Raw genomic sequence first — 25,120 nt, 5'->3', positions numbered from 1 at the left:
AACCAAAAACACTATGGGTCACTGTTTCACTAGTGCTTAGACTGTTGTTGTCTCTGTTTTCCTGGTACTGTGGTTCCTATTACTGTAGTAAAATAGCCTAGGACTAATGATATAGCTGTAGTAACATAATATAGTAGAAGAAACGACTCCAAAAGCTACAATTAAAAATGCAATATATCAATATGCATTACAATATACAAATAACACATATCAATATCTTAAAATGCTTTAAGAGCTAGATACCAAGGGGCAGAGACACTATAGACTGAAGAGTGCAGAGATTGCTGTTCTCTATACTGGCCCTCGCTCAAATACCTAACTTATAAGGGCATCCCTAGTTATTTGCCAGCTTTACGGCATTCTGTTACCAGTACTTGAATCAGTATATAAGAAAATGGAAATGATAATAAATAAAATATCAATGCACTTGACGCATGGGATCAACAGGAAAAACACAATGGTATTTACATGCACAAAGGATCCCAGAATAAATCAATTAAAAGCATTCACACCTCATTCATACACATTCCATTGCACTTCAACATACACCATTGGATGTTTTCATTGGATTTTGGTTGGGTTTTGAGCTCATATATGTGTAACACAGCATATGTATATATTAAATGTTTCTCCACTTGAAGTGCTCTAAATTGATGAAACATTTCAGACATTTGCTTGTAGCAGCAACCATAGGATTTCCTGGGCAGTACAGGCATTCAGAGGTGAGCCGTTTTATTTTAAATTAAATGCACTGCCTAGATAATGCATTAAACATGTTAATATCCACCTTACCATGACCCTTTAATGAAATTAATTATTTTCATTTGGCTTTTTAGAAAAGACTCAATTAATAGCATAGTTCAAGGATATAGATATTCGCATCACGTCAGGCAATTAGTGAGGTTATGTGGCAGAAAGTGAGCAAAGGTCAGTAATGACTTTAAATTATGTGCAGGAAAATCCTGTAGTCCGACTATTAGGAAGGAATGTAAGTTAACGAAAGGAGTCACGAGTGGCTTAGCTTCATTGATAATTCTTTGTTGCACTGATGAAAAAGACACACAGATGGTAAACAGACAGACAGACAGACAGGTAGGTAGGTAGATAGATAGATAGATATGAATAGATGAATTAGACACACAGATGGTTGTTAGCTAGATAGATAGATAGATAGATAGATAGATAGATAGATAGATAGATAGATAGAAAGACAGGCAGACAGAAATATAGATTGGCCTTGTTGTTCAAATATCCTTTGTGGCGGACCTGGTTTCAGTCCCTGAGGTTGCCCAAACACATATTTCGTTCTGCCGAACAGACCCATATCCCATCTGTGTGGTCCCCCTCTTTATTGACTCAGAACCCCGACCACCCCTGGCTGTTAACCGCAATTAAAGGATTAACTCGAGTGCTTTCCCTGGGTGGCCGCCATTCGTATACCCGAACGCACGTGGTCCTGTGCATGGCCATTTTTCTCTCAAACACAGGCATCGGTACCTGTACGTAGGGGGAGCATTCGCTACTTAGAAGCCAGGGTGTAGCGTTCATCAGTGTTCATACAGGAATCCCGGAGCAGAGACTTCTCTCGAATGGCGATTTCATTTCACCAAACTGATCTGAATGATTTTCAGATATGGTTGGTGCTCAGACCAGGGCTTTTCGTGGATATTGGACTTGTGGGGTTCTTGTAATATTTTCTTATGTTTTTGGGATGATTCACAATATTGTATGTATTGCCTGAGACTAAGAGCTAATTGAGTTATCCAGATTAGAGCTCAATTATCTCTCAGTTCCAGAGACTCTTGGAAAAAAAACAACAACAAAAAATACCTTATTGGTATTTATTGGTCTGCAGTTCCCCCGGGTGAAGAGCTGCAGACCACATGGTAAGCCTTGCGAGATCTGGCCAGTCAGAGCACTGTCATGGTAACCTGTGGCAATGCTCTGATTGGCTGAGATTGTGAGACACCTCAGTCTGCATCTCACTCCCGGCTCTCCATCAGGGCAGACAATATGGAGGGGCCTCGCACCCGGCGGCACACAGGGCAAGCCACCGGGCACCCTCCTGTGTTGGGCCCTCGGTCAAAGATCGAAGACCCAACATGTCACTCTGCCCTAAGGCGATTTAGTCTGCCACGAGGCCCCAGCCAGCGCGAGGCTTAGGTGACTGCCTAGATCGCCTAATTAGAGAGCCACCTTTTCTTGATGGGGATTCTTACATTTTTTTCCAGTTAAATCTTTCCATTCAACAGTGTCTGCCTGAGAGTCTGTATTACTATAACTGGGATTTGTAAATGTTTCCCAGGTTCTGACTGTGCCTTAAGCTGACTTTCTATCTGAAGAATCCCTGACCTGTGATTAAGGATTTTCAGTATTTCCATATCAAGTTGTAATTATTCTTTCAACTTACATCCTAAAGAACATGAGGCTAAAATTCCACTTTGTTAACTTGTGAAAGTGTATCAGAAAGTGATGAAAGAGCTACAGTGCTACGGGTTTTCTCATAAAGTGAGCTAATCACGGAATTCCAATCTCTAGCATCTGCCAAAGATATCGAAAGTCCTGGCGGTAAAAATGCATTAATTAGTGTTCGTCTTCTGTGTTGGTCCTGTGTTCGATAGACCTTATTTAATGCGTGTGTTATATCATCAAACCATACTATTATATATTTCAGATTAATAAGGAGGTGCCCTTTTGCGACTTTTATATGCGACATAGGAATTCCAGAATGTGCAGGTGTTTCAGGATTTCCTGGTACATAATGGGTTACTGCGATACCAGTGCCTCTTGTCAGTGTCTGTTTAGTATGTATCTAGGAACAGTTTTCTTCCTGAAGTAGTCTCCCCTTATGTGCAGCTGTCAAAACCTGTCCCTGTACAATTAAAGGACCACTCTAGGCACCCAGACCACTTCAGCTTAATGAAGTGGTCTGGGTGCCAGGTCCAGCTAGGGTTAACCCATTTTTTTTTATAAACATAGCAGTTTCAGAGAAACTGCTATGTTTGTAAATGGGTTAAGCCTTCCCCCAAATCCTCTAGTGGCTGTCTCACTGACAGACGCTAGAGGCGCTTGCGTGATTCTCACTGTGAAAATCACAGTGAGAGCACGCAAGCGTCCATAGGAAAGCATTGATAATGCTTTCCTATGCAACCGGCTGAATGCGCGCGCAGCTCTTGCCGCGCGTGCGCATTCAGCCGACGGGGCGGAACGGAGGAGGATTGGAGGCAGAGAGCTCCCCGCCCAGCGCTGGAAAAAGGTACGTTTTACCCCTTTTCCCCTTTCCAGAGCCGGGCGGGAGGGGCACCCTGAGGGTGGGGGCACCCTCAGGGCACTATAGTGCCAGGAAAACGAGTATGTTTTCCTGGCACTATAGTGGTCCTTTAATTCCTCATCTAATACATGACTATATATTATAATTGTGAAGATAGTGACCCCCAGCCACATGTCAGTCTTCACTAATGGTCCATGGCTTCTTATATTTTGAGATAGACAGACAGACAGACAGACAGATAGATAGATAGATAGATAGATAGATAGATTGTTTTTGTAACAGCAAGGTTAGTAACAGGTGTTACGTTTTCACTCTGTCTTGTTAGAAAAAGGGTTCTGCATTGCATAGTCTTCATCTCAGTAAATTAACCTTGGTCCATCCAGGGACTTTTCATTGTCATTAGCCCCAATAAGTAAGGAAGTCCAATTAATTCAGTAGGACGTCCAGATCAGCTACCCTAAACCTAAAATACAAGTAACGGGTGCCACCAGAAGCATTATTTGAAGTATTATATTATTTATTACCTGCAACTGCTACTTTTCTACAATTTAATACTATGGTAACTTTACATCGACATAAACAGTAATATGCAATGATATTCTACAACTTTGTTTTGCCTCTTATTACTATCATCAGTGCTAAATTAAATGCTAGATTTAATTCCGTAAAGGGATTTTAAAATCGTAATCACCATGCCTAGACTTTTTCTTCCGTGGGAATTGGGGATTTACAAGCTTAGGTTCCTGTATGTGCTCCTGTCAATTCATATGTGTTACTGCTTGAGCCGGAGGCTGTTTGACTCCTTACTCTTCATTAGGCAGAGGAAGCTCACGGCTTTGCCTCTAGCTCTCTCAGACCTACTAGCAGGGTCATCAGAAAAATTCACCCAAAGCATGAGCTGGCTTATTGAAAAATCAGAGTAGATTGGCATTGACCTGCGATAAAAGAAAAGAGTTACATACGAGCCAAAAACTGCTGAACCTAATTTCCATAACATGGAGATTGCACAGTAAAAGCACTTGATCCTTTATTCAACATACCATAACATTTATTTATACATAATATACATACGTTTATCATATCTACCATGTTTTCATAGACACATATAATGTTGTCATATTTATGAAAATGCATGAAAAGGGTTGCCCTGCAGTTTGTATAATGCATATTCTACAGAATTCTTCACTGCTTAATTACTTAAAGAGAGCAAAAAACAAGTCGCAAGAGTGCACTGAGGATAGACAGCAGCTGAAATAGCCTGCCCTTCGGTGGGTCCCCACTCAGAACTCAAGCTGGTTTTAGCTCATCTTGTGCCATTACAGAGAGAACATCTCTGAAGCATGTCAGACTGGTCCCACCCATACGGGCAGTTCAGATCCGAAATGCCAGCAAGTTCCCTCTGCACGAGATACAGCAACCCCAGACGATTGTTTCAACCTTGTTAGGCATCATCAGTGAAGGGCCACTATAGTGCCAGGAAAACAAATTTGTTTTCCTGGCACCATAGTGCCCTGAGGGTGCCCAAGCAATGAAGAAGGGGGAGGAAGGGGTTAAACACTTACCTTTCTCCAGCGCCGAACTCTCTCGGCGCTGGGACTCTCCTCCCTCTTCTTCCCTCATCGGCTGAATGCGCATGCGTGGAAAGAGCCGTGCCAGTCTCCGTGCATTCTCAATGCTTTCCTATGGACGCTGGCGTCTTTTCACTGTGAAAATCACAGTGAGAAGCGCTGAAAGCGCCTCTAGCGGCTGTCAATGAGACAGCCACTAGAGGCTGGATTAACCCATAGGTAAACATAGCAGTTTCTCTGAAACTGCTATGTTTACAGCAAAAAGGGTTAATTCTAGATGGACCTGGCACCCAGACCACTTCATTAAGCTGAAGTGGTCTGGGTGTCTATAGCGGTCCTTTAATCTTATACAGTTTATTTAGAATTCTACATTCTACAATGCAACCCTTTTAACCCCTTAAGGACACATGACATGTGTGACATGTCATGATTCCCTTTTATTCCAGAGGTTTGGTCCTTAAGGGGTTAATGTGCTGCCTTGAATATGCTATGTGTCCCGGAACACATGGTGGATAAGGTAACACCAAATATCGTCAACCTCTAATTTTTCAATATTGCATTTTGTGAATGTATCTCAATAATCTTAGGAAGGACTGTTATGAAATAGCATACCTTTGGATCTTAAGTGACATAGAAAGAAGACAGCACTGCCCCGAGAGTGGGCTATAGCTGTATGCCTTTGCTTTAACATGAGCCAAATTCTGCAGTAAACATTGTCTTGGAAAGCATCCATTATGTCAGACCTAGAACAGGTGCTTGTTATTTCTCCAGCAGAATCTCATTAGCTTTAACGCTGCAACACTAAGCTAACAGCTCCGTCCGCTGCCAGAGTAAGAAGGTGGCCATCTGCAGTATCGTTCTTTACATGCATAGAGCATGGTGATATTGGTTGAAGGTAGAATGAAAACAAGTTGAGTCTATGATTAGTTGACTCGTGAAACCTTTAGAACTGATAATGGCATCATGTGTATACTAGTTGCCTAGATTTTGGAAAGGTATACCAAAGACCTATAGGTCATTGCAATTGTTGGTAAAATCAACATTTTATTATCTCATAAATAGTTTGTGTTCATTCTCACTTTTTCATCATGCACATTGTTTATGAGTTGTGCAATTAATTATTTGCCCTGGACATCAATCTGTCAATATTGTAGATCAAATTAAATGGGTACCTATTTAGCTCTTTTAAATTGTTCTATATGGCAGGTAAAATTAGAATAAAAATGGTTACAGGCTGTAGAACTGCCAAAGATCAATGAAAGGTGATCTGCTTTTTGGGGGTGGTGGGGGGTTTAGATTTGTATTTATTCATTAATTTCCATATTCTCCTTACTCTCAAAATGTTTTATATTTGTTTCAATTCTTATTTATTAGTTCAGAGATTCAGTGGTACAGAATAAAAGACAATGAAGTAGTGAATCGCAGTGACACTAATACCAATACATTGGATTAAGTCGGCAATGCTGTTTATTGTACAAACTATATAAGATAGCTTTAACTTGTGCAATCGGTTACACATCTGCAATCATAGTGTCTAAGTTAACTGAAGTGGTAGCAAAGTAACACATTGTCCACTTGCTTTATCTCAAACTCTTTTTTCTTTTGTTATTATCCAATTGGTCACAGACAGCTGGCACTGCCAGCACAGTACGGTGTGGCGAGATAACAAACAGTGATGGAAGAGCATATACAATTCACATTACAGGTGTATTGGTTACACATAAACCCTCTGGTGGTAGCATGGCCGATAAATCACATTTACACATGTACATGGTGCAATAGTATATGCTATGGAGTGAAATCTATGTGTCTACATGTTCATTGTGGACATAAAGCATTTCCCACCTCCTCTGCAGGGAGTCAGGTCAGTACACTGTTAGGTGCTGAAGAATGAGAGGGTTGTCCTGGTAAATAACTGCTAGGTGGTCATAGGACAGGGCTAGAATGTAGCCTGCTCTCTGTGAGTGTTTTATATGTAGGAGAAAACTCTGTGAGTCAGAGTACAGAAATGTAGGTATATTTAGTAGCATGGTTTTGAAAAGAGGGAAAGAAGGAAAAGAAAAGCAGAGTAAAAGGGTAGAGGAAGGGGTAGGTACTGGTCGGCCCGAACCCAGGTGTCCCCACTAGTCAAGCGAAGTGATGCCTGAGTATTGTCGCTATTAGTGGGGGTCTCCGAATCTTGATTAAACCCTAGTGTATGTCTTCCAGGGTTCCCATACCGTGGCAAACGTTTTTTTTGTTCCCCATGTCAGTTCGGTTAGTTTATCCATTATATCCTTATATTATTAGTATCCTTCATCTTAGAGATCACTATGGCTATTCGTGGCATATCTGGTTGGAGCCAGGTTTGGGCCAGGGAGTGCCTCATGGCTAGATTAAGTTTGTCTAAGTTCTGTTCTCGTCCATGTGTCAATCGGCCTAGAAAGGAGGAACACCCAAGGGTCTAAGTCCACATGCTTGGAGAGAATCTGGGATGCCAAGTCCAAATTTCCGGTCCAGAATCTAGCTACTTTTGGACAATTCCACCACATAGGGATATATGTGCCCTTGTGTCCACAGAGCCTCAAGCACAAATCTGTTGGTTTTTTTTTTGCAAGTGATAAAGTTTCACCGGGGTCGTATACCATTGGAACATGGTCTTGTAGGCTTGTTCCTGCATGACCATGCATTTCAATTCAAAATCCTTTTTTAAATCGTTACGCTTAGAAAAATCCTGCAAAAGTCCATCTGATGTGTACTCAAGCATTACAAAACACAGCAGACCATTTTCAAACTTCAGCATCTGCTTATTAATTTTGCATAGAATTCATGGGATGTGGAACACTCAGACTATATACTATGCTTTATATAATATAATGGTTTATATTTTATAGACATATATATTATAGTATAGGTAAGATGTTCAATCACATAATGGATTTTGGTGAAAAGCAAAGCTGCAAATGCAACTTGTATAGTCTGTGTATTAACACTACATTAAAACACAAATTAGCTTTATATGTATTAAATGTCAAAAAGAAAACTTCAGTGACATAATCTGACTTTTGGCATCTCTATTTTGCCAATGACTGAAGTTGCTTTGTAAATGAGATTAAAAAGGTGCTGTGCCTCTTATCAATGAATCTCTGAATTGTCAGCCAAGACCTCTGGGGTACTTTATTGCACTTTTAGTGAAAAATAAAATTGCTGGTAAATTATTTTTAATATAAACTAATCCCAGCCTGCATTTTGAAAGGTTCTTTAAGCCGATTGCTCTGTTATATTTCTAATTAGAAGTAGTAAATATATATATATATATATATATATATATATATATATATATATATATATACTCTTTGTCAGATTTTTGAATGTGGGCTCCTATAGCAAACAGCATTGCTACAACATGAAAAGGTTATATGACACAGTGCTTTACCTGTACATATGGTTAACTCAGACAATAATCCTAGTTGGCAGAAAAGCCAGCATATAGGTAAAAGTTACTGACAAAGGAAAATTACCAAAACTGATAAGTTACATAATTATTCCTGCTACACTTTAGTGAGACAACGAATGCAATTTCAGTGACCTGATTGCCACTTTTAGTACCAGTGACGTTGGTCCCATCACTGCACTAATATGAGTCTTAATGTTGGATCTACAAAGCTTTTTTAGGGAGAGTGAGTAGTTTCAGTATTCACATTGTGCCTCTATTCCCCCCATAACCCTTTTCACATAAAAAATGTGAATAGCGTTATTAGCAGAAAGATACCTGGGAGAAATAGCACCACTCCCAACTGTGGCTTTATCGGAAATATGCCTGTTACTTTTTGAGTGACAAAGCATACTTTTTGCAATTGTCAAATAGATCTCATGTGGCCAGCAAATATAGCAACATGGAAACTGTATGAAAAGGTTTATTTAGTTATTATTTATAGTAATAAATTATATTTAGCAGCCCTGTACAAATGAGCTTTCAGAGTTTCCCGCCAAAATTCTCATAACCCTGTCTTTATACAGCAATAAAAACTGCACCAAACAAACAGGAATTTATCATGTCCTGTGAATGGAGCAGATGAAACTGTCAGCCTAGTGAAGGTTTGAGTGTAGGACTGTGTAATGGCCAGTGACATGGAAGGAAAGACTGCGTATAGTGGGTGCGCCTCAGGACTTATGGCACTGGTACATCACTGTAGTGGTAAAACACGACAGAAGGTGCAGCTTATAGGGCTTTAGGCTGATTCAAGCTTCTGACAATGAACTTTCCTGTGACACAAACATGTGGGATGCCCAGAAATAATATTATGCTGTTCGCAGAGCTGGCATCAAACCCACTTAGGCTAAAATGGCAGTAGCTAAAATGGCAGTAGCATTCCTGCAATTACAATTCAATTTTTTTTTTTTTTTTTTTTAAACAACTGAAAAGACTATTCACGTATGCAAGTATTTAGGTTTAAATTTAAAGAGGAAGATTATTTTTTGTCAGGCGACAGTGAAATTAATCATTACATCATTAATAATAAAAAAAGAGATATAACCTACCACCCTGCAATTTATTGCACCCCACCCAACATCATGGGTTTGATGAATGAAACCAGTCAACCAGTCACTCAGATTACTGAATTTATATATAGAATTGAGATAGCAGTAAATATGTTTACCCAGGCCCTAGCATCTGTGTAGTCTTTTTCCTCAAAATGCTATATAGGAAGCTCATAGTGGTGGAAAATCGTGAAAACCAAATTATTTCATCCTATAAGAGCCATATAAACTTCTTATGGTAAACATTATCGTGACAAACATTACATGGTATCATTTAATAAGGAATACAATGGAATCTATAAATGATGCTTTGTTTGTTTCACATGCAATGAAATATTTGTGTGTTTATTTCCTGGCCATATTGACGGTAGCACATATCAACTGGACGCAATTTTTATATATAAATAGATCTTCTCTCCTGCAAGCCCTGCTTAAGTTTGTCTGCTACTGTCTTCAGACAGGGTTTTCCTATTACCATATTCTTTGTAGAGAGGTCAATCCTTCTCTTGAAAGCTCCAGGACAAAGTCCATGTGCCCCCCCATAAGCCTCCTAAAGACTCCCCTTAATGAGGAAAGGATCCAAGTCATATCTAGTGTTAAAGGTCAATGGATACCCTCCACTCCCAGACTTTAGAAGTCCCCATGTTAGAATGCATATACTATTTATTTACTAGGTGTTCCGAGAAAGGCAGCTGGGAGGTGGATAAGGAACTCAGTCCTGAGATAGATCCCAAAAGTATGATGGATCATCATGTAAAAAAAACAAAAAAAAAACAACACATTTTTATAAAATGTGTGCATAAGGCCATTAAAGTAGAATAATGGAGAAAAGCATGCCATACAAACAGGATGTCCGGAATATATCTCTTAAAAGTCTCTGGACTACTCTCTCTTGGATTTCATACAAAATATTTATCCTGTTTGGTCTGGCTGGACTGAACAACTATAGCCCTAGACAGTTTGGGATCCCTGTGCAATTTCATGGTTTGCAGAATAGCTGTGAATTTTCATCTAGACCAAGTGTAGGCAACTTTTGTCTTTTCAACTACTTTGGACCATATCTCCCATAATGGTCCTATAGCCATAATGCTGACAAAGCAAGAGGGGAGATGTAGTCCACCTGGAGTGCCAAAGCCTGCTAAACGCTGGTCTAGACCCTAGCTATAAATATGCTTGTCTATATCATGTATAGGAAAGCTGCTTGGTTGCAGTCTTGAAGGGCAGACGCATTTTCTAAGAATAGGCTAAAAGGGTGGATTACCGTGTATATGTCTCAGCTGAGTTGACTTGCCAGGGAATAACAGTTACATTATCTGCAGGGAACTCCACACTGAATTTGATGAGTTAAACACAATGACCCTTTTCCCATATGTCGTAGTCCTGTGGTAAGCAATGTTCGGACTGTTGTGGACTACTTTTACCATAGTGTTCTTGCAGCTATAATGCTGTTAGAGCATTAGGGGAAATGTAGTCCGCAACATCTGGATAATCAAAGTTTGCATACCCCTTCCCTAGTCTCTTGGACAGGTTAAGATTGTGGTGATATTTAACTGTACAAACACTTTATGTTTTAGAGTTTGTTACTCTCTTTCACACTAATTTGCAGCAATTTTCACTCTGTCAAATGGTTTACATTTGAAATGCAAAAATCCAAATAGAAAAAAATAAATTATTAATTTAAATTATTATTTAAAAAAAACTGTTTTCCAATGCCATGTCTGATTATCTCCTCTGCAAATTTGGCAAGTGACCTTGATGCAATGTTTAGTTAACATTTAAAATTACAATAACAAATTCAGACAATGTGTCTGTGATTTTTATATTTTCCCTATATTTGCACATCAAGTAGATGTTGATGCCATGACACGTAAAAGTCTGTATATGCTTTAAGGAATTAGATTGCCTCCTGTCAGATCCGAACTCATCACTATGCTGTCATCTTTTTTACACTTTTTAATGTAGTTTTTTTTTTATTATGCATTCAAACATGCTATGTTTTCAGACAGTCTTGTTGACAAGCTGTGCAAATGGTGGGAATGAATTGGTATTTCTGTAAAATGTAAAAGGTGACCTTTTTTACATTCCTCTAAAACAATGTAGATGTAGATACCTTTGAGTAATGGTTCACCTTCCTGTTATGTTATGGTGCATCTTACATAAACATAAATCTACACTATGTGGCTGTCTTTCTAACCTCATGTTAGGTCATTCACAATCAACTGATTCTTTCAGGTAAACCAGACGGAAACAGTGTTAATTTTGACGGCAAATTTAAATTTAGTTTTAGTCATAGTCTTTTGACTAAAAAGCCATTTTAGTTTTAGTTGTATTTTAGTCATCTGAATTGTGTTAGTTTTAGTCTAGTTTTCATTGACTAAATCTCAAGTAGATTTTAGTCGACTAAATATCCAGTAGAAAGATTCTAATGGGTTGAATTAAAACCTCTATATGTCTCTTTTGCCTCTGCCTCATGCCCTGTGTGTCTCTTTGTGTCCCCCCAAGCCTCTCTAGGTGTCTCTCTCTAGGTGTCTGTCTCTTTTGCCACTTCCACAGCCCCCCTCACGGACAGGCTTTTTGGGATCTCTAGGATTTTACCTCCATTTTTATTTATTTGTATTTAACACCTTAAAGATTTTCTTCAAACATTATAAAAACTACAGCTCACTGTAGTGATTATGATGTTAAGAGTAATCTGGTGCCGTTCCCCAGTAATGGGGCAAACTGTTTTACAGGGGTTTGTGCTCTTATATGTTCCTGCTGTCCGTTGAGTGTCCTCTGATGGAGGGTTTTACGACAACTGACTCCTGTAGAGCTGCATTAGACAGATGTCTATCCTGTCTCTCACTGGCTGAGAGCATCAGCTGACAACTCTCAGCCAATAAATTGAGTTCTGTGTATCGAAATTTGCACAGAAATTAAATTAGCCAGCTCAGAACTCATTGGGCTGGCTGTTGACATACTGAGATGGAGTTACACCTCGGGAAGCAAATGGGTTAAACTCGTGTTTCAAAGCTTAATGCTGTAATACACACTTCAGACACCATAACTTCAAGTCACTAAAGTGTTCATGGTGCCTGGAGTAGCCTTATATTAATGTTTGAAGGCTATTTCTGAGTATACATTTACTCCTTAGGCATAATAATGAAACAATCATATTTATTTCCACAGTTATCCCAGAATTACCAGCTCGACATGCAAATAAGACATACATTGTGATTGTAGGTTTCATTCTGTGTTGCTGCAGGCACACTTAGAAATGGCACAATCACACAAAAATAAATTCAGCGTGGAAGCAAAGGGATAATAGTCCAAAAGCAGCTTGAACAACAATCTGGAGTCTCTCTTTTCTGATCAAAAAACTGGATACAAAACAGGGGGATAGGTGCAGCGCTTCAGTAATTCTTGACAAGGTATATGTGGAGAGAACTTAGAGAAGAAATAATAGTGTAGTATTTAAAACTGTAGTGATGATAGGTAAAATAAAAGATGTGCACTCACACTTTCCTGGAGCATTAATACAGCTTCAGTGTATGCACCTGGGCGGAATAATCCCCGCCTATGGATCAAGTGCAGAGGTAATTCTTCAAATTTTTAGATGTGGTAGGGGGATCCTCATAAAAAATAAACAAATACAAATTGTATATGGTAAAGTATATAGAGCTATGAAGCAAGGGTAGGTAAAAACTATAAAATGTGAACTCATGTGTAATGGAGCCGTAAAACCTGGCTCCTCTGATAGCACTAGAAGTGGTATGATCCCCACTCAAGGATATAGGTGTAAATATAAATTCTTCCATATATGTGGAGATAAACACACAGAACCACAAAAAGGAGTGTAAGCAGAAATAAATAAGTTAAACCTACTCACTTGCTAAATAGCAAGTTCTGGTTTGCTCAATCCAAAGCACTCGGGTGGTATGACCCGCACCAGGGATATAGCTCCAAACAATCCAACAGCAGCAAAGTTAGGTCCAATTAAAAAAGTACTTTAATATTAATAAAATAATAAAAGTAATACAATATATAATAAAATAAAAAAGTTATACAATACACTTAACCCGTTTCTCCTTGGATAGGCTTTATCAAAAGTGTTTTACAGAGTGAACGGGACCTGAGCTTCTTAAATAGGGTTAAAAATCTCCCTTAGAAATGGAACACTGTTTTAAACATGGCTTTTTTTAAAGGGATACTATTGTGCCAGGAATGCAAAGCTGTATTTCTGGCACTATAGCTCCCTCTGCCGTTTATTTATTTACCTTTTCCCAGTGCCAATGTCCCGCGGCACTTGGTCGAAGCTCTGTCCCCTCCGACGTCCCACGACGAGCAAGTGCTAATGTGCATGCTTGGCAAATGCTGCGCATTCATTAGACCTCCCCTTGGAAACCATTGAATCAAATATTATTCTTACATTTTGATTTGATTTTTTATTTTAATTTGGAGATTGTTTTTAAATATAATTAATCAATATTCAACAGCTGCTGTTGAGCTCAGGATTGTCATCTTTAACATAGCTTTTAAAACAAAACAACTGGTTTAGAATTCTGGAAATGTGATTTCTCTGTGTGATTACTGTGCCTAAGGTAGAATATCTGAAGGTCCTACTTGAGATATGTAGATAATACACGTAAGTAATTTTTACATTTGCGTCAAATTGTGGGGAGTTTTATTGTGTTTGGTTCTTCTGCAACTGTTTTGGTAAATATCATATGATAGAAAGGTGGATAGATAGACAGACAGACAAATAGACAGAGGTTTTAGAGTGTATCTACTTGATAGCTATGGCTGTTGCTGACAAATGGACATAAATGTAGGGCAAAAGGAAAATATGGATGTGGTTGGGAACATTTGGGGTATAATATTTTTGTTGCTTGAGGAATATAATTGTATGCAAGTTTAAAAGATTCCAGATTGACCACTGTTCAGAATGGCCAAACATGAGAATCCAATAAGTTATAGAAGTCAAGTGTATTCTAATACATGTAAACTGGCTGTCTATAGTAACATAAAGCCTCCAACAAGAACAAATGTGAATCCCTACAGAAAAATGTAAACTGTAGTTTTATTCTGTTGACGAAAGTAAACTTGTTAAGGTGAAAGCCTCTGCATAATAAATACTATTAAACTTCTAATTTTTATATTTTCTTTTTTTTAGGAGAGGAAAATTTATTGGCAATTTTGAAAAGGAGATGGTGGAAGTACATGTTCCTAGGGATAATAGACATAGAAGCCACTTATTTAGTGGTAAAAGCACATCAATATACCACTTTTGTCAGCATACAGGTGCGTGAGCTGTAACTTCTTTGAAATCTGTTTTAACTGTGTTTTTCTAACATGTTTAGTCAGACAGGTTTTAGTCAGTGAAAACATAGATTGATTCTTTATATTAATGAATGTATTAAGGTTATATGTATGTTATAGGTGCTTATAAAAAATATGCTCAGTTTTCCAATGTGGTCACTACAACACTTGTGTGGGTATTCCACTAACACTGCGTCATAAGCACATGCAAAGTACAAAACGGTATTGTCATCAATACGTGTGAGGGGGAGGCCCAAATTTACCTTGGTATTATTATTATTTACATCCAAATGTGTTTCCACAATTCTCAAAAATACAAACAAAAGCTAAATATATAGTGTAGTATTTTTCACAAAGTGAAACCGTATATTTAAAAACAGCAACGCTGCACTCACCAAATGTAGGCTTTGCTTTAATATTTTTGGATAAGCTTTTTGATTTTATATCTTTATATAAACTTTGAAAATTATGTAATATTTGTTTTAATATGCTTATATATTTATATATATATTTATATTACAATTTGAAAAAAAATATTTCAACAGCTTATTTCCAAGAATTTTAAGTTCCAAAAAACTTAAAGAATTTGAAAAGTTATAGTGTGATACTGTATAATATATACTTTAAAAGCCATTAAGGATTATATTCAGAAACAGCACTCTTCACTGTTATTTTAGGAAAATCTAGTTAAAGCGACATTGTCACTGTCTGGGGACTATGCATAAGTTGCAAAGACCCCCTATGAAGACATCTTTGCTGGGGATCCAATGGCCAAGGGGACAGGCAAAGGTGAGTTTAGCTTACCTGAACCTGTCCCCGGTGGGCCCGCCATCTTCTTCCGACCAGTCCTCTTCTGCTCTTGAGCCAATGTCATTGCTGTACTCTCACGCATGCAAGCTGGTCCAACTCACAGCACTGCAGGACACTTCCGAGACATGTTTTACCTGAAACAGGCTTCTTCTTTTGTTGGGTAAAGCTGCTCTGGAACATTATACTTTATCCTGATTATTTTTTAACAAATACAAAAGTGCTCATGTGTTTAATTCTTAAAATTATACTATTTAATATTTGTGATATTGGTAACAGAGTACAATGCCCCAAGGCGCACAATGTTAATGAGGTATAGGATTAAAATATTCATTTTTTTAAAGAAAAGAATTCTAATGTCGGTATTCTTGTTTTTTTTTTTAATGCTTTATCAATTGTTGAAATGTAGCAGACTCAATGGGGGGATGTAGGTGGAATCCACTGAGAATACAATTAAACTGAAAAAGAAAATGTAACATTTGCTCAGGGTGATCTATAGAATAAATAGAGGTAGAGAGATCAAGCAGAGCAATTGTAATACGAGTAACCTCACAAATGCAGTTCTATATTCAGCACATATCTGCTTCAATGTGCGAAGAAACAAAGAACAGATAATCATCTCACATAACATACAAGTTAAGAGGAAACGTTTTGGAATTCTAGCAGTCATATTCGACATTAAAAACCCAAGGAGGAAAATAATCAAGATCAAATTACTTAGCAACAGAAAAAAATACTCATCATTAAAGATGAAAATCAACTCTTTGCTTGTACAGTGTTAAAGGAGGTCCCATGCAACCAAAGTCTTCAAGTTTGTATCTGATCGTCTTGCCTGTGAAGGTCTGCTCCATGTCTGAGGCTTCAACTAGGGATCAGGAAAAATAAATGCATCTTTTCCACTGTCTCTTCTCAATGGGGAGCTACAGATAGGCAGAGAGTATCAGATGATGCATGCATCCTATTAGTGGTGCCCAGTCCATTAAATTCCTTTATCAGTTCCAGGATTATTGATTAAAGTTCTGCCTGCAGCATATACATTTAAAATAAGATTTGAACTATGTGATGGAACTATTTGATCCATACAAACATGGAAGGTAGGTGTGGGCAGCCAATATTGTTTCAGTTATGTGGCAAAATAGAATCAACAGTTTCTTCTTGTTGAGAAACCATTGAATACCAAGTTCATCCTGTAAGTCTCCAGCGTAACAAACATCTACACTTGAAAATGAACAACTCTGTGAGCTGGCCATGTGTTGTCTTATATACTTCATGAGCTTTCCCCAAAATCAGGGTTATTTACTAAAGTGAGAGTTCAAGGTGAATAGAAAGTGAATTTCACATTTAAGTCCAGTGTATCTGAATTGAAAACATAGCTGTCTTAGACATTTTTTACAGTTTGGCTACTTTGACCTTTTTGAAATTCACCTTGAATTATTTAGTGAATAGCCCTGTCAGGGTGGTAAAACACAGAGAGGAATGTTGTTAAAAGACAAATCGATTCAACATGCAAGATAAAATGTGTAAGCACCTAAACAACTTTAGTTTAAGTGTTAGAAAGTAGAGAGTGCTGAAGTCTCAATGAGATGAGACTCAGGACTGGTTTTAAACAAAGTATAGGAAATGCTTAATACATATGACTAAAAAATCAGCACTGAGCACTGGTAGAGAAAATTATCCATATAATATATAGTATACTAGCTCCAAAGAGTGCCACAAAAAATTTATAGAAAAAATTGATATTCCATTAGGGATAGAGTGCAGTTCCACACCCTACCATAACTAGTGCTGAGCAATTCTGTCATGTAATGTAGTTTTCATATGGAGAAGTCAGGTTATGAGGACAAAATGGAGGATTTGTCACAGCATCAGGTTAAAATGGAGTTAGTGCAATAATTCAATACAAGTACAATAAAGATTTTTTAATAATTCTACATCAACCCTGCCTTAGTTCTTACATGTAACAAAGACAATCAATGACTATGGGGAGAGGGCAAGTTGGTGTGAGAGTAATTTAAAAAGGGAGAGTACATGTATTAATGGTCGGTCTTGAATGGTTGTTCCCCAAATTGTTCCATGTATGATGCTTTCACCTCCTTGTGAAAGCAGTGGGTCGTTAGGGTTTTTTGTCATACTTCCTCAGACAGTTCATCTTCAATACGTATCTTCACAGTGTAGGCGAAGAATAATAATGGATTGCATGAAAATAATGTAATAGTATAGTATAAGCATTTAATTGTGGTTCTCTATATGTAATTCTAATCAGATTTGCAAACTAAACAAGGGGGGTCGCACACTTCAATTGGGTTTATAGGGTATATTTATTTAACATTGAATGTTGGTGAGCTGAGATGCAAAATTAAGTATGTGGCTGTTCTTTGCATACTATGATATTGCTATTGTATAAAATATTAAAGGGACATTATAGGCATCCAGTGTCTGTTCTCTAAATCCTGCTATGTAGTACTTTGCATTGTTAGAGAACTGCTAATAGATAGCCACTAAATTTGCTTCCTGCTTTTTCACAGAGTTTAACTTCAAGAACACCCAGCGTGTTAACAAACCCCATAGAAAAGTATTAATTAATAAAATATATATATATATATATTCCTGATCTCTTTAATAAATACTGATGATGCTGTTTAAATCTGATAGGCAATAACTATATCATGTATAGCAAACATCATGTTCTAAGACAGTAAACAAAATTTATACAATAGATGCCAATGTTTAATGCATTATCTCTATGGCACAATACAAACTTGAGAAGAAAACATACAAAAGCTCTTGAGAAGAAAAAAAAAACAACAACATAAAAAGCCTTCAGAATTCATTGAAAATGCACTGTTTTTCAGAATAATGAGCCTATTTATTATGGTTTATCTAAAATTAACAAATTTATGTCATTGTCAGAGAAGCCTAATTTATAAGATTTTTTTAAAGGAATTTTTAAAAGAAAGCAAACACAGCAATAGTATTTTGTGAAGCTTTGTTGTAAATGGTATTGTATTTATTTGTGCCTGCAGAGCTCAGGACTTCAGTTCTTTGCTGTGCTTTGTTTTTTTTTTGTTTTTTTGTCGTTCTTTAGAACATTTCATTGAATTAGTGCTGTAACCCTAGCTATTTGAGTTTTTGCTGGCGTATAAAGACAATATTTGCAAAGTGGTGGAAAATTTTAAGATATTAATCTGTTTCCATCCATTACAATTTGATGTTACACAGTGGGAAGTCAAAATTAAACTGCAATGTTCCCTTTTTGAGAGACCCATTAGAGGGTCATTTCAATACTTTACAAAACAGCAGCCATTAAGTATTAATTGGGGTTCCTTTAATTGTAGGGCAGCACCAGGTCTGTACCTGCCTGATACTGGTGAGTTACACTACCGGGCAGCAACTGCTATTTACAGCTATGATTAATTCAACCTCTCCCAACTTAGTGAGTTGCCAGCAATGTTAATTTTGTCCACTTACAACTTTAATCAGATTTTAGTTGACTAAAAATAAACTAAAACAATTCAGATGACAAAAATACAACTAAAACTAAAATTGCTATTTAGTCAAAAGACTATGACTAAAACTGAATTGAAATTTGCCGCAAAATTAACCCGCATGTGAGGGAGCCACAGAGGGTCTGGGGAAGGGGCAAAAAAGACAGACCAGGCCTTGGGAAAGATACACCCAGATGTGCTGGGGGACACAAACAGACACAGAGGGGACGGGAAAAGGGAAAATGAGACAGACAGAGGCTTTAACTAAACTCATTAGATTTTCGATGTGTTGACTAAAATCTACAATTCAGATGACTTAAATACGACAAACTAAGATGGCTTTTTTTGTTGCAATGGCAGATTGCACAGCAAATTAACAGTGTGATGCTTGTGCAAAAAACATTTCATAGTATATATATCGACAATGTAGTACAGAAAGAAAAAAGTAAAAAGTTATTTTGTTACGGTATTTCTTCATGTTGTGGTGATTGCAATCCGCCAGAGTTTAGTTTTTTATAGTTATAGGTAAAAGAAGAACAATAACAGAAAACAAATAACCTTAGAAATTAGTGAATGTGCTAGCGGAGCTGTTTGTAGCAGTGTTAGTCAGTGACATTGGTAATGTATTGTTGTCATATGATATACATGTGAGATGTGATCAGCATCCGCTTGCATTAGGTAGGTAAAGAACCGTGTATAACAATGAGAGTAATAACCATATAATGGTTACATGTCACATGCCACAAACATGTCACAAATGTCATGAGAATTTAACTACTTTACAACATTTATTAAATTTGCACTAGATATGTATTTATAATAGTAGTATGCTCTTTATATCCACATTGCTTTGATTGTTAGTGATGTCCCGAACGGTTCACTGGCGAAAACTTCCTGGCGAACATAGCTTGTTCGCGTTCACCACGGACGGCGAACAAATGCGATGTTCGGTCCGCCCCCTATTCGTCATCATTGAGTAAACTTTGACCCTGTACCTCACAGTCAGCAGACACATTCCAGCCAATCAGCAGCAGACCCTCCCTGCCAGGCCCTCCCACCTCCTAGACAGCATACAATTTAGATTATTCTGAAGCTGCATTCTTTTTTTTTTTGTATTATTATTTTTTATTTTATTTTTTGTGTTTGTGTTTATTATACATTATCCTCCATAGCCAGTAACCTGTGTTTATTATACATTATCCCCCATAGCCAGTAACCTGTGTTTATTATACATTATCCCCCATAGCCAGTAACCTGTGTTTATTATACATTATCCCCCATAGCCAGTAACCTGTGTTTATTATACATTATCCTCCCCATAGCCAGTAACCTGTGTTTATTATACATTATCCCTCCATAGCCAGTAACCTGTGTTTATTATACATTATCCCCCTCCATAGCCAGTAACCTGTGTTTATTATACATTAGCCAGTAACCTGTGTTTATTATACATTATCACCCTCCATAGCCAGTAACCTGTGCTTATTATACATTATCTCCCCCATAGCCAGTAACCTGTGTTTATTTTACATTATCCCCCCACAACCAGTAACCTGTGTTTATTATACATTATCCCCCCATAGCCAGTAACCTGTGTTTATTATACATTATCCTCCCCATAGCCAGTAACCTGTGTTTATTATACATTATCCCCCATAGCCAGTAACCTGTGTTTATTATACATTATCCTCCCATAGCCAGTAACCTGTGTTTATTATACATTATCCCTCCCATAGCCAGTAACCTGTGTTTATTATACATTATCCTCTCATAGCCAGTAAAATGTGCTTATTATACATTATCCCCCCATAGCCAGTAACCTGTGTTTATTATACATTATCCCTCCCGTAGCTAGTAACCTGTGTTTATTATACATTATCCGCCCCATATCCAGTAACCTGTGTTTATAATACATTATCCTCCCATAGCCAGTAACCTGTGTTTATTATACATTATCCCTCCCATAGCTAGTAACCTGTGTTTATTATACATTATCCCCCCCCCCATAGCCAGTAACCTGTGTTTATTATACATTATCCTCCCATAGCCAGTAACCTGTGTTTATTATACATTATCCCCCCATAGCCAGTAACCTGTGCTTATTATACATTATCCTCCCATAGTCAATAACCTGTGTTTATTATGCATTATCCCTCCCATAGCCAGTAACCTGTGTTTATTATACATTATCCCCCATAGTCATTTATCGTTGGACCTAGGCAGCATGATGTCTTAGGCCGGCCCAGAGAGTGAGTGAGTGAATAATATAATATATATGTTCAGAAACATATTAGTAATATATGTAAATCGGGTTCATGCAAAGAGGGTGAAAAGGTATTAAAGAAAAACACACTTATTGCATCAAATTTACAAAGCCAAACTTTTAAAAGCTTTCCTAATTTCTTTCTCGGGATGAGGAATATATCGGTTGTAGACTGAGGATTTCCATCTGCCCAATCTTTTAATAATATGCACTGGAGTGTCAGTGTTGAAGGAGACCGAAGCTGCCCCTATTATTATTATTATTATTGCAATTTATATAGCGCCAACAGATTCCGTAGCGCTTTACAATATTATGAGAAGGGATTTAACTATAAATAGGACAATTACAAATAAACTTACAGGAACAATAGGTTGAAGAGGACCCTGCTCGATCGAGCTTACATTCTATAGGAGGTGGGTGTAAAACACATTAGGACAGGAATTTGCAATCAAATAAGGTGGACTGCCCTTTAGGAGAGGGCAAGAGACAGGTATGTGAGGTAAGGGTTAGTCTTGGAGGCCATATGCTTTCCTAAAGAGATGGGTTTTAAGGCACTTCTTAAAAGATGCAAGACTAGGGGAGAGTCTGATGGCGGTAGGCAGGCTATTCCATAGGAAGGGAGCCGCCCGTGAGAAGTCCTGCAAGCGCGAGTTGGCCGTACGAGTGCGGACAACGGACAGGAGGTGGTCACGGGCAGAGCGGAGAGACCGAGAAGGGACATACCTATGGATCTGTGAGGAGATATAAGAGGGGCTAGAGTTGTTCAGTGCTTTATAGGTGTGAGTTAGTACCTTGAATTGACTCCTATAGCATACAGGAAGCCAATGTAAGGACTGGCAGAGGGGTGAGGTGTGAGAGAAATGACTAGAGAGGAAAATCAGTCTAGCAGCAGCGTTCATTACGGACTGTAGGGGTGCAGTACGGCTTTTGGGAAGACCAATCAGGAGAGGGTTACAGTAATCCATGCGGGAAATTACCAGAGCATGGACAAGCTCCTTGGTAGTATCTGGTGCAAGAAAGGGGCGGATGCGGGCTATGTTTTTAAGATGGAATCTACAGGATTTGGCAACATGCTGGATGTGAGGCTCAAAGGTGAGACCAGAGTCAAGTATGACGCCAAGACAGCGTGCTTGCAAAGATGGACTGATGTTGGTACCACAAACTTGAAGGGAGAGTGAAAGAGGAGGATCAGTATTAGGAGGAGGAAAGACAAGGAGCTCAGTTTTTGAGAGATTGAGTTTCAGAAAGCGGGAGGACATCCAGTCAGAGATGGAAGAAAGGCAAGCAGTGACACGTTGCAGGACGGCAGGGGAGAGGTCCGGGGAGGAGAGATATAGCTGGGTGTCATCAGCGTACAGGTGGTAGTGGAATCCAAAAGAGGTAATAAGTTTACCATGAGAGGCAGTATAAAGAGAAAATAGAAGGGGACCAAGGACGGAGCCTTGGGGGACTCCAACCGAGACAGGGCGAGGGGAGGAGGTATCATTAGAAAAGGAGACACTGAATGAGCGTTGGGAGAGATAAGAGGAAAACCACGAGAGGACAGAGTCACAGAGACCAAGCGATTGAAGAGTTTGAAGAAGGAGAGCATGATCAACGGTGTCAAAGGCCGCTGAGAGGTCAAGAAGAATTAGTATGGAGTAGTGGCCTTTGGATTTAGCTGCGATTAGGTCGTTAGTGACTTTGATAAGGGCAGTCTCTGTAGAGTGGAGAGGGCGGAAGCCAGATTGAAGGGGGTCAAGGAGAGAGTTGGAATTGAGGAAATGAGACACATGGGTAAAGACAAGCCTTTCCAGAAGCTTTGAGGAAAAAGGGAGCAGGGATATGGGACGGTAGTTAGAGGGGGTGGATGGGTCGAGGGATGGTTTTTTTAGTATAGGTACTACAGTGGCATGTTTAAGGTCAGCAGGGACGATGCCAGAAGAGAGCGAGCAGTTGAAGATGTGTGTTAGAGAAGGCACGAGACAAGTGGAGAGAGATCTGATAAGGTGAGATGGGACAGGATCGAGCGGGCAAGTGGTGGGGCGAGAGGAGCAAAGAAGAGCAGCCACCTCTTGGTCAGTAGCTGGGGAGAATGTCTGAAGGGTAGGAAAGGCATGATCTATGTGTGATTGAGAAACAGAAAGGCAAGGAGGGGAGAATTCTTTCCTTAGGTGTTCAATCTTGTCAGTGAAGTAACATGCAAAGTTATCAGAAGTAAGGTTAGTTTTGAGGGTGGCCACAGCAGGGCGAAGAAGAGAATTAAAGGTGTCAAAGAGACGCCTTGGGTTGCGGGAACATGAACTAATGAGAGAGGAAAAATAGGACTGTTTGGCAAGGGCAAGGGCTGCACTGTATGAACACAATATGAATCTATAATGGAGAAAGTCTGATTGGGTACGAGACTTCCTCCAGGAGCGTTCAGCACAACGGGAGCATCTTTGCAGGTAGCGCGTTGATTTAGTATGCCATGGTTGGGGGCGGGTCCTCCTTGAGGTGCTTGTTTGGAGTGGCGCTGCAGTGTTCAAGGCAGATGTAAGAGTAGAGTTATATATGGAGATGGCCAGTGAAGGACAGGAGAGGGAAGGGATGGACTGCAGTTGTGAATCAATGTCAGCTGACAACTGTTGGAGATCCAGAGAATTAAGGTCCCTCCTGAGTTGAGGGGGGTTAGGCTGAGGTTGTTGGATGAGGGGGTACGCGAGAGCAAATGATAAGAGGTGGTGATCAGAGAGTGGATATGGAGTGTTGCAGATATTAGATACTGTACATGCATAAGTGAAGATTAGGTCAAGGGTATTGCCAGCTACATGGGTGGGAGAAAGATTCTAAATGAAAGACCCGAGACATGGATACAACCCAATCTTAGGAGTAGTGTTCTGATGTAGAAGATGAATTTAGCCATAGTCAGAGGAATTCAGTGAGAGTAGTCGTGAAATGTGTGTGGCATGACTGAGTGTGGGTAAGTAAGAGTCAAGTATTTTAACTGGGCACTAGTTCTAGGTGGTATAAAGTGGTATAGCGGATGGATGAGTAGTTTGGTTCGTTTTAGAGGTTTGTAGAGAAAGTATATAGTGATCATGATTTTTAGCGATATCCAATATTTTTAAGGTGGTCTCAAACAAACATAAAATGCTATATAAAATTTGTGGGAATATCGAATAGTTGTGTACAGTAAATCAGAGAGGGCTCATAATATCGAACCATCGATCCGTAACCTGGATGAAGTAGGGGGGTCTATCTGTTTTATTAAATACGCGGTAATATGCTTTTAATGGGATAGGACGTTAGGAAAGGTGTGTGATTGGCATAAGTGGTTGTGGCTATATTTACCTTATCCTGGGACCGACCTGGCTCCTAAGCTTGAGCCGCGCGTGGCTGGATCACTCCTGCCTCCACACGAGCCGCATGCGGCTTGATCTCCTCTTCTGACTTAGCCGCGTGCACTGACCGCAGTGATCGGTCACGTGGCCCGCCTGGCACTAGGAGCATGGCTCGAGTCACGAGCTTGCTCTTAAAGGGGCAGTGGGAGCCAAAAGTTGATTCAGGCTCCCATTGGCCCACGTCATCCCAGCACCCCCACACACGAACGTTTTAGGGGCGTAGGCATGACGTGGGCCAATCAAATGTTAAAGGATATTTAAACTTCCCTAGCCCTATCCACTTTGTCCTATCGTGGTTTCTGTGTCAGTACCCTTTAGTGCGTTCCTTGATCTATTTTGTTTATTTTGGTATTGACCATGGCTTTGTTCTTGACTCTGAATTTATCTTTAACCCTTTCCTGTCTTGTTTGCCCATGTGACTGATTACCATCTACCTGACTCTGGCTTGTTCTCGTTTTCGTAGTCTCTCTGTTACCATGACCTTGTCTCGTTTCTGATTACGCTTTATCTCTATCTGACGTTTAGTCTGGCCATTCTAAGTCCAG

General features: G+C 39.1%; 1 protein-coding gene across 1 annotated transcript in view; it reads left to right on the top strand.

The window, feature by feature from the left end:
• Positions 1-25,120, top strand: part of SLC35F1 (solute carrier family 35 member F1) — a 427,384-nt gene that overhangs the window by 295,239 nt on the left and 107,025 nt on the right. The window contains exon 3 of the mRNA XM_063443481.1: positions 14,513-14,640. Within this exon, the coding sequence (XP_063299551.1) occupies positions 14,513-14,640 (128 nt within the window). The remainder of the gene's footprint in view (positions 1-14,512; positions 14,641-25,120) is intronic.

The sequence above is a fragment of the Pelobates fuscus genome, chromosome 2 (assembly GCF_036172605.1).
Source record: "Pelobates fuscus isolate aPelFus1 chromosome 2, aPelFus1.pri, whole genome shotgun sequence".
NCBI classification, from domain to species: Eukaryota; Metazoa; Chordata; class Amphibia; order Anura; family Pelobatidae; genus Pelobates; species Pelobates fuscus.
The sequence above is the reverse complement of the archived record's forward strand: the minus strand, read 5'-3'. Positions and strand labels throughout refer to the sequence as shown.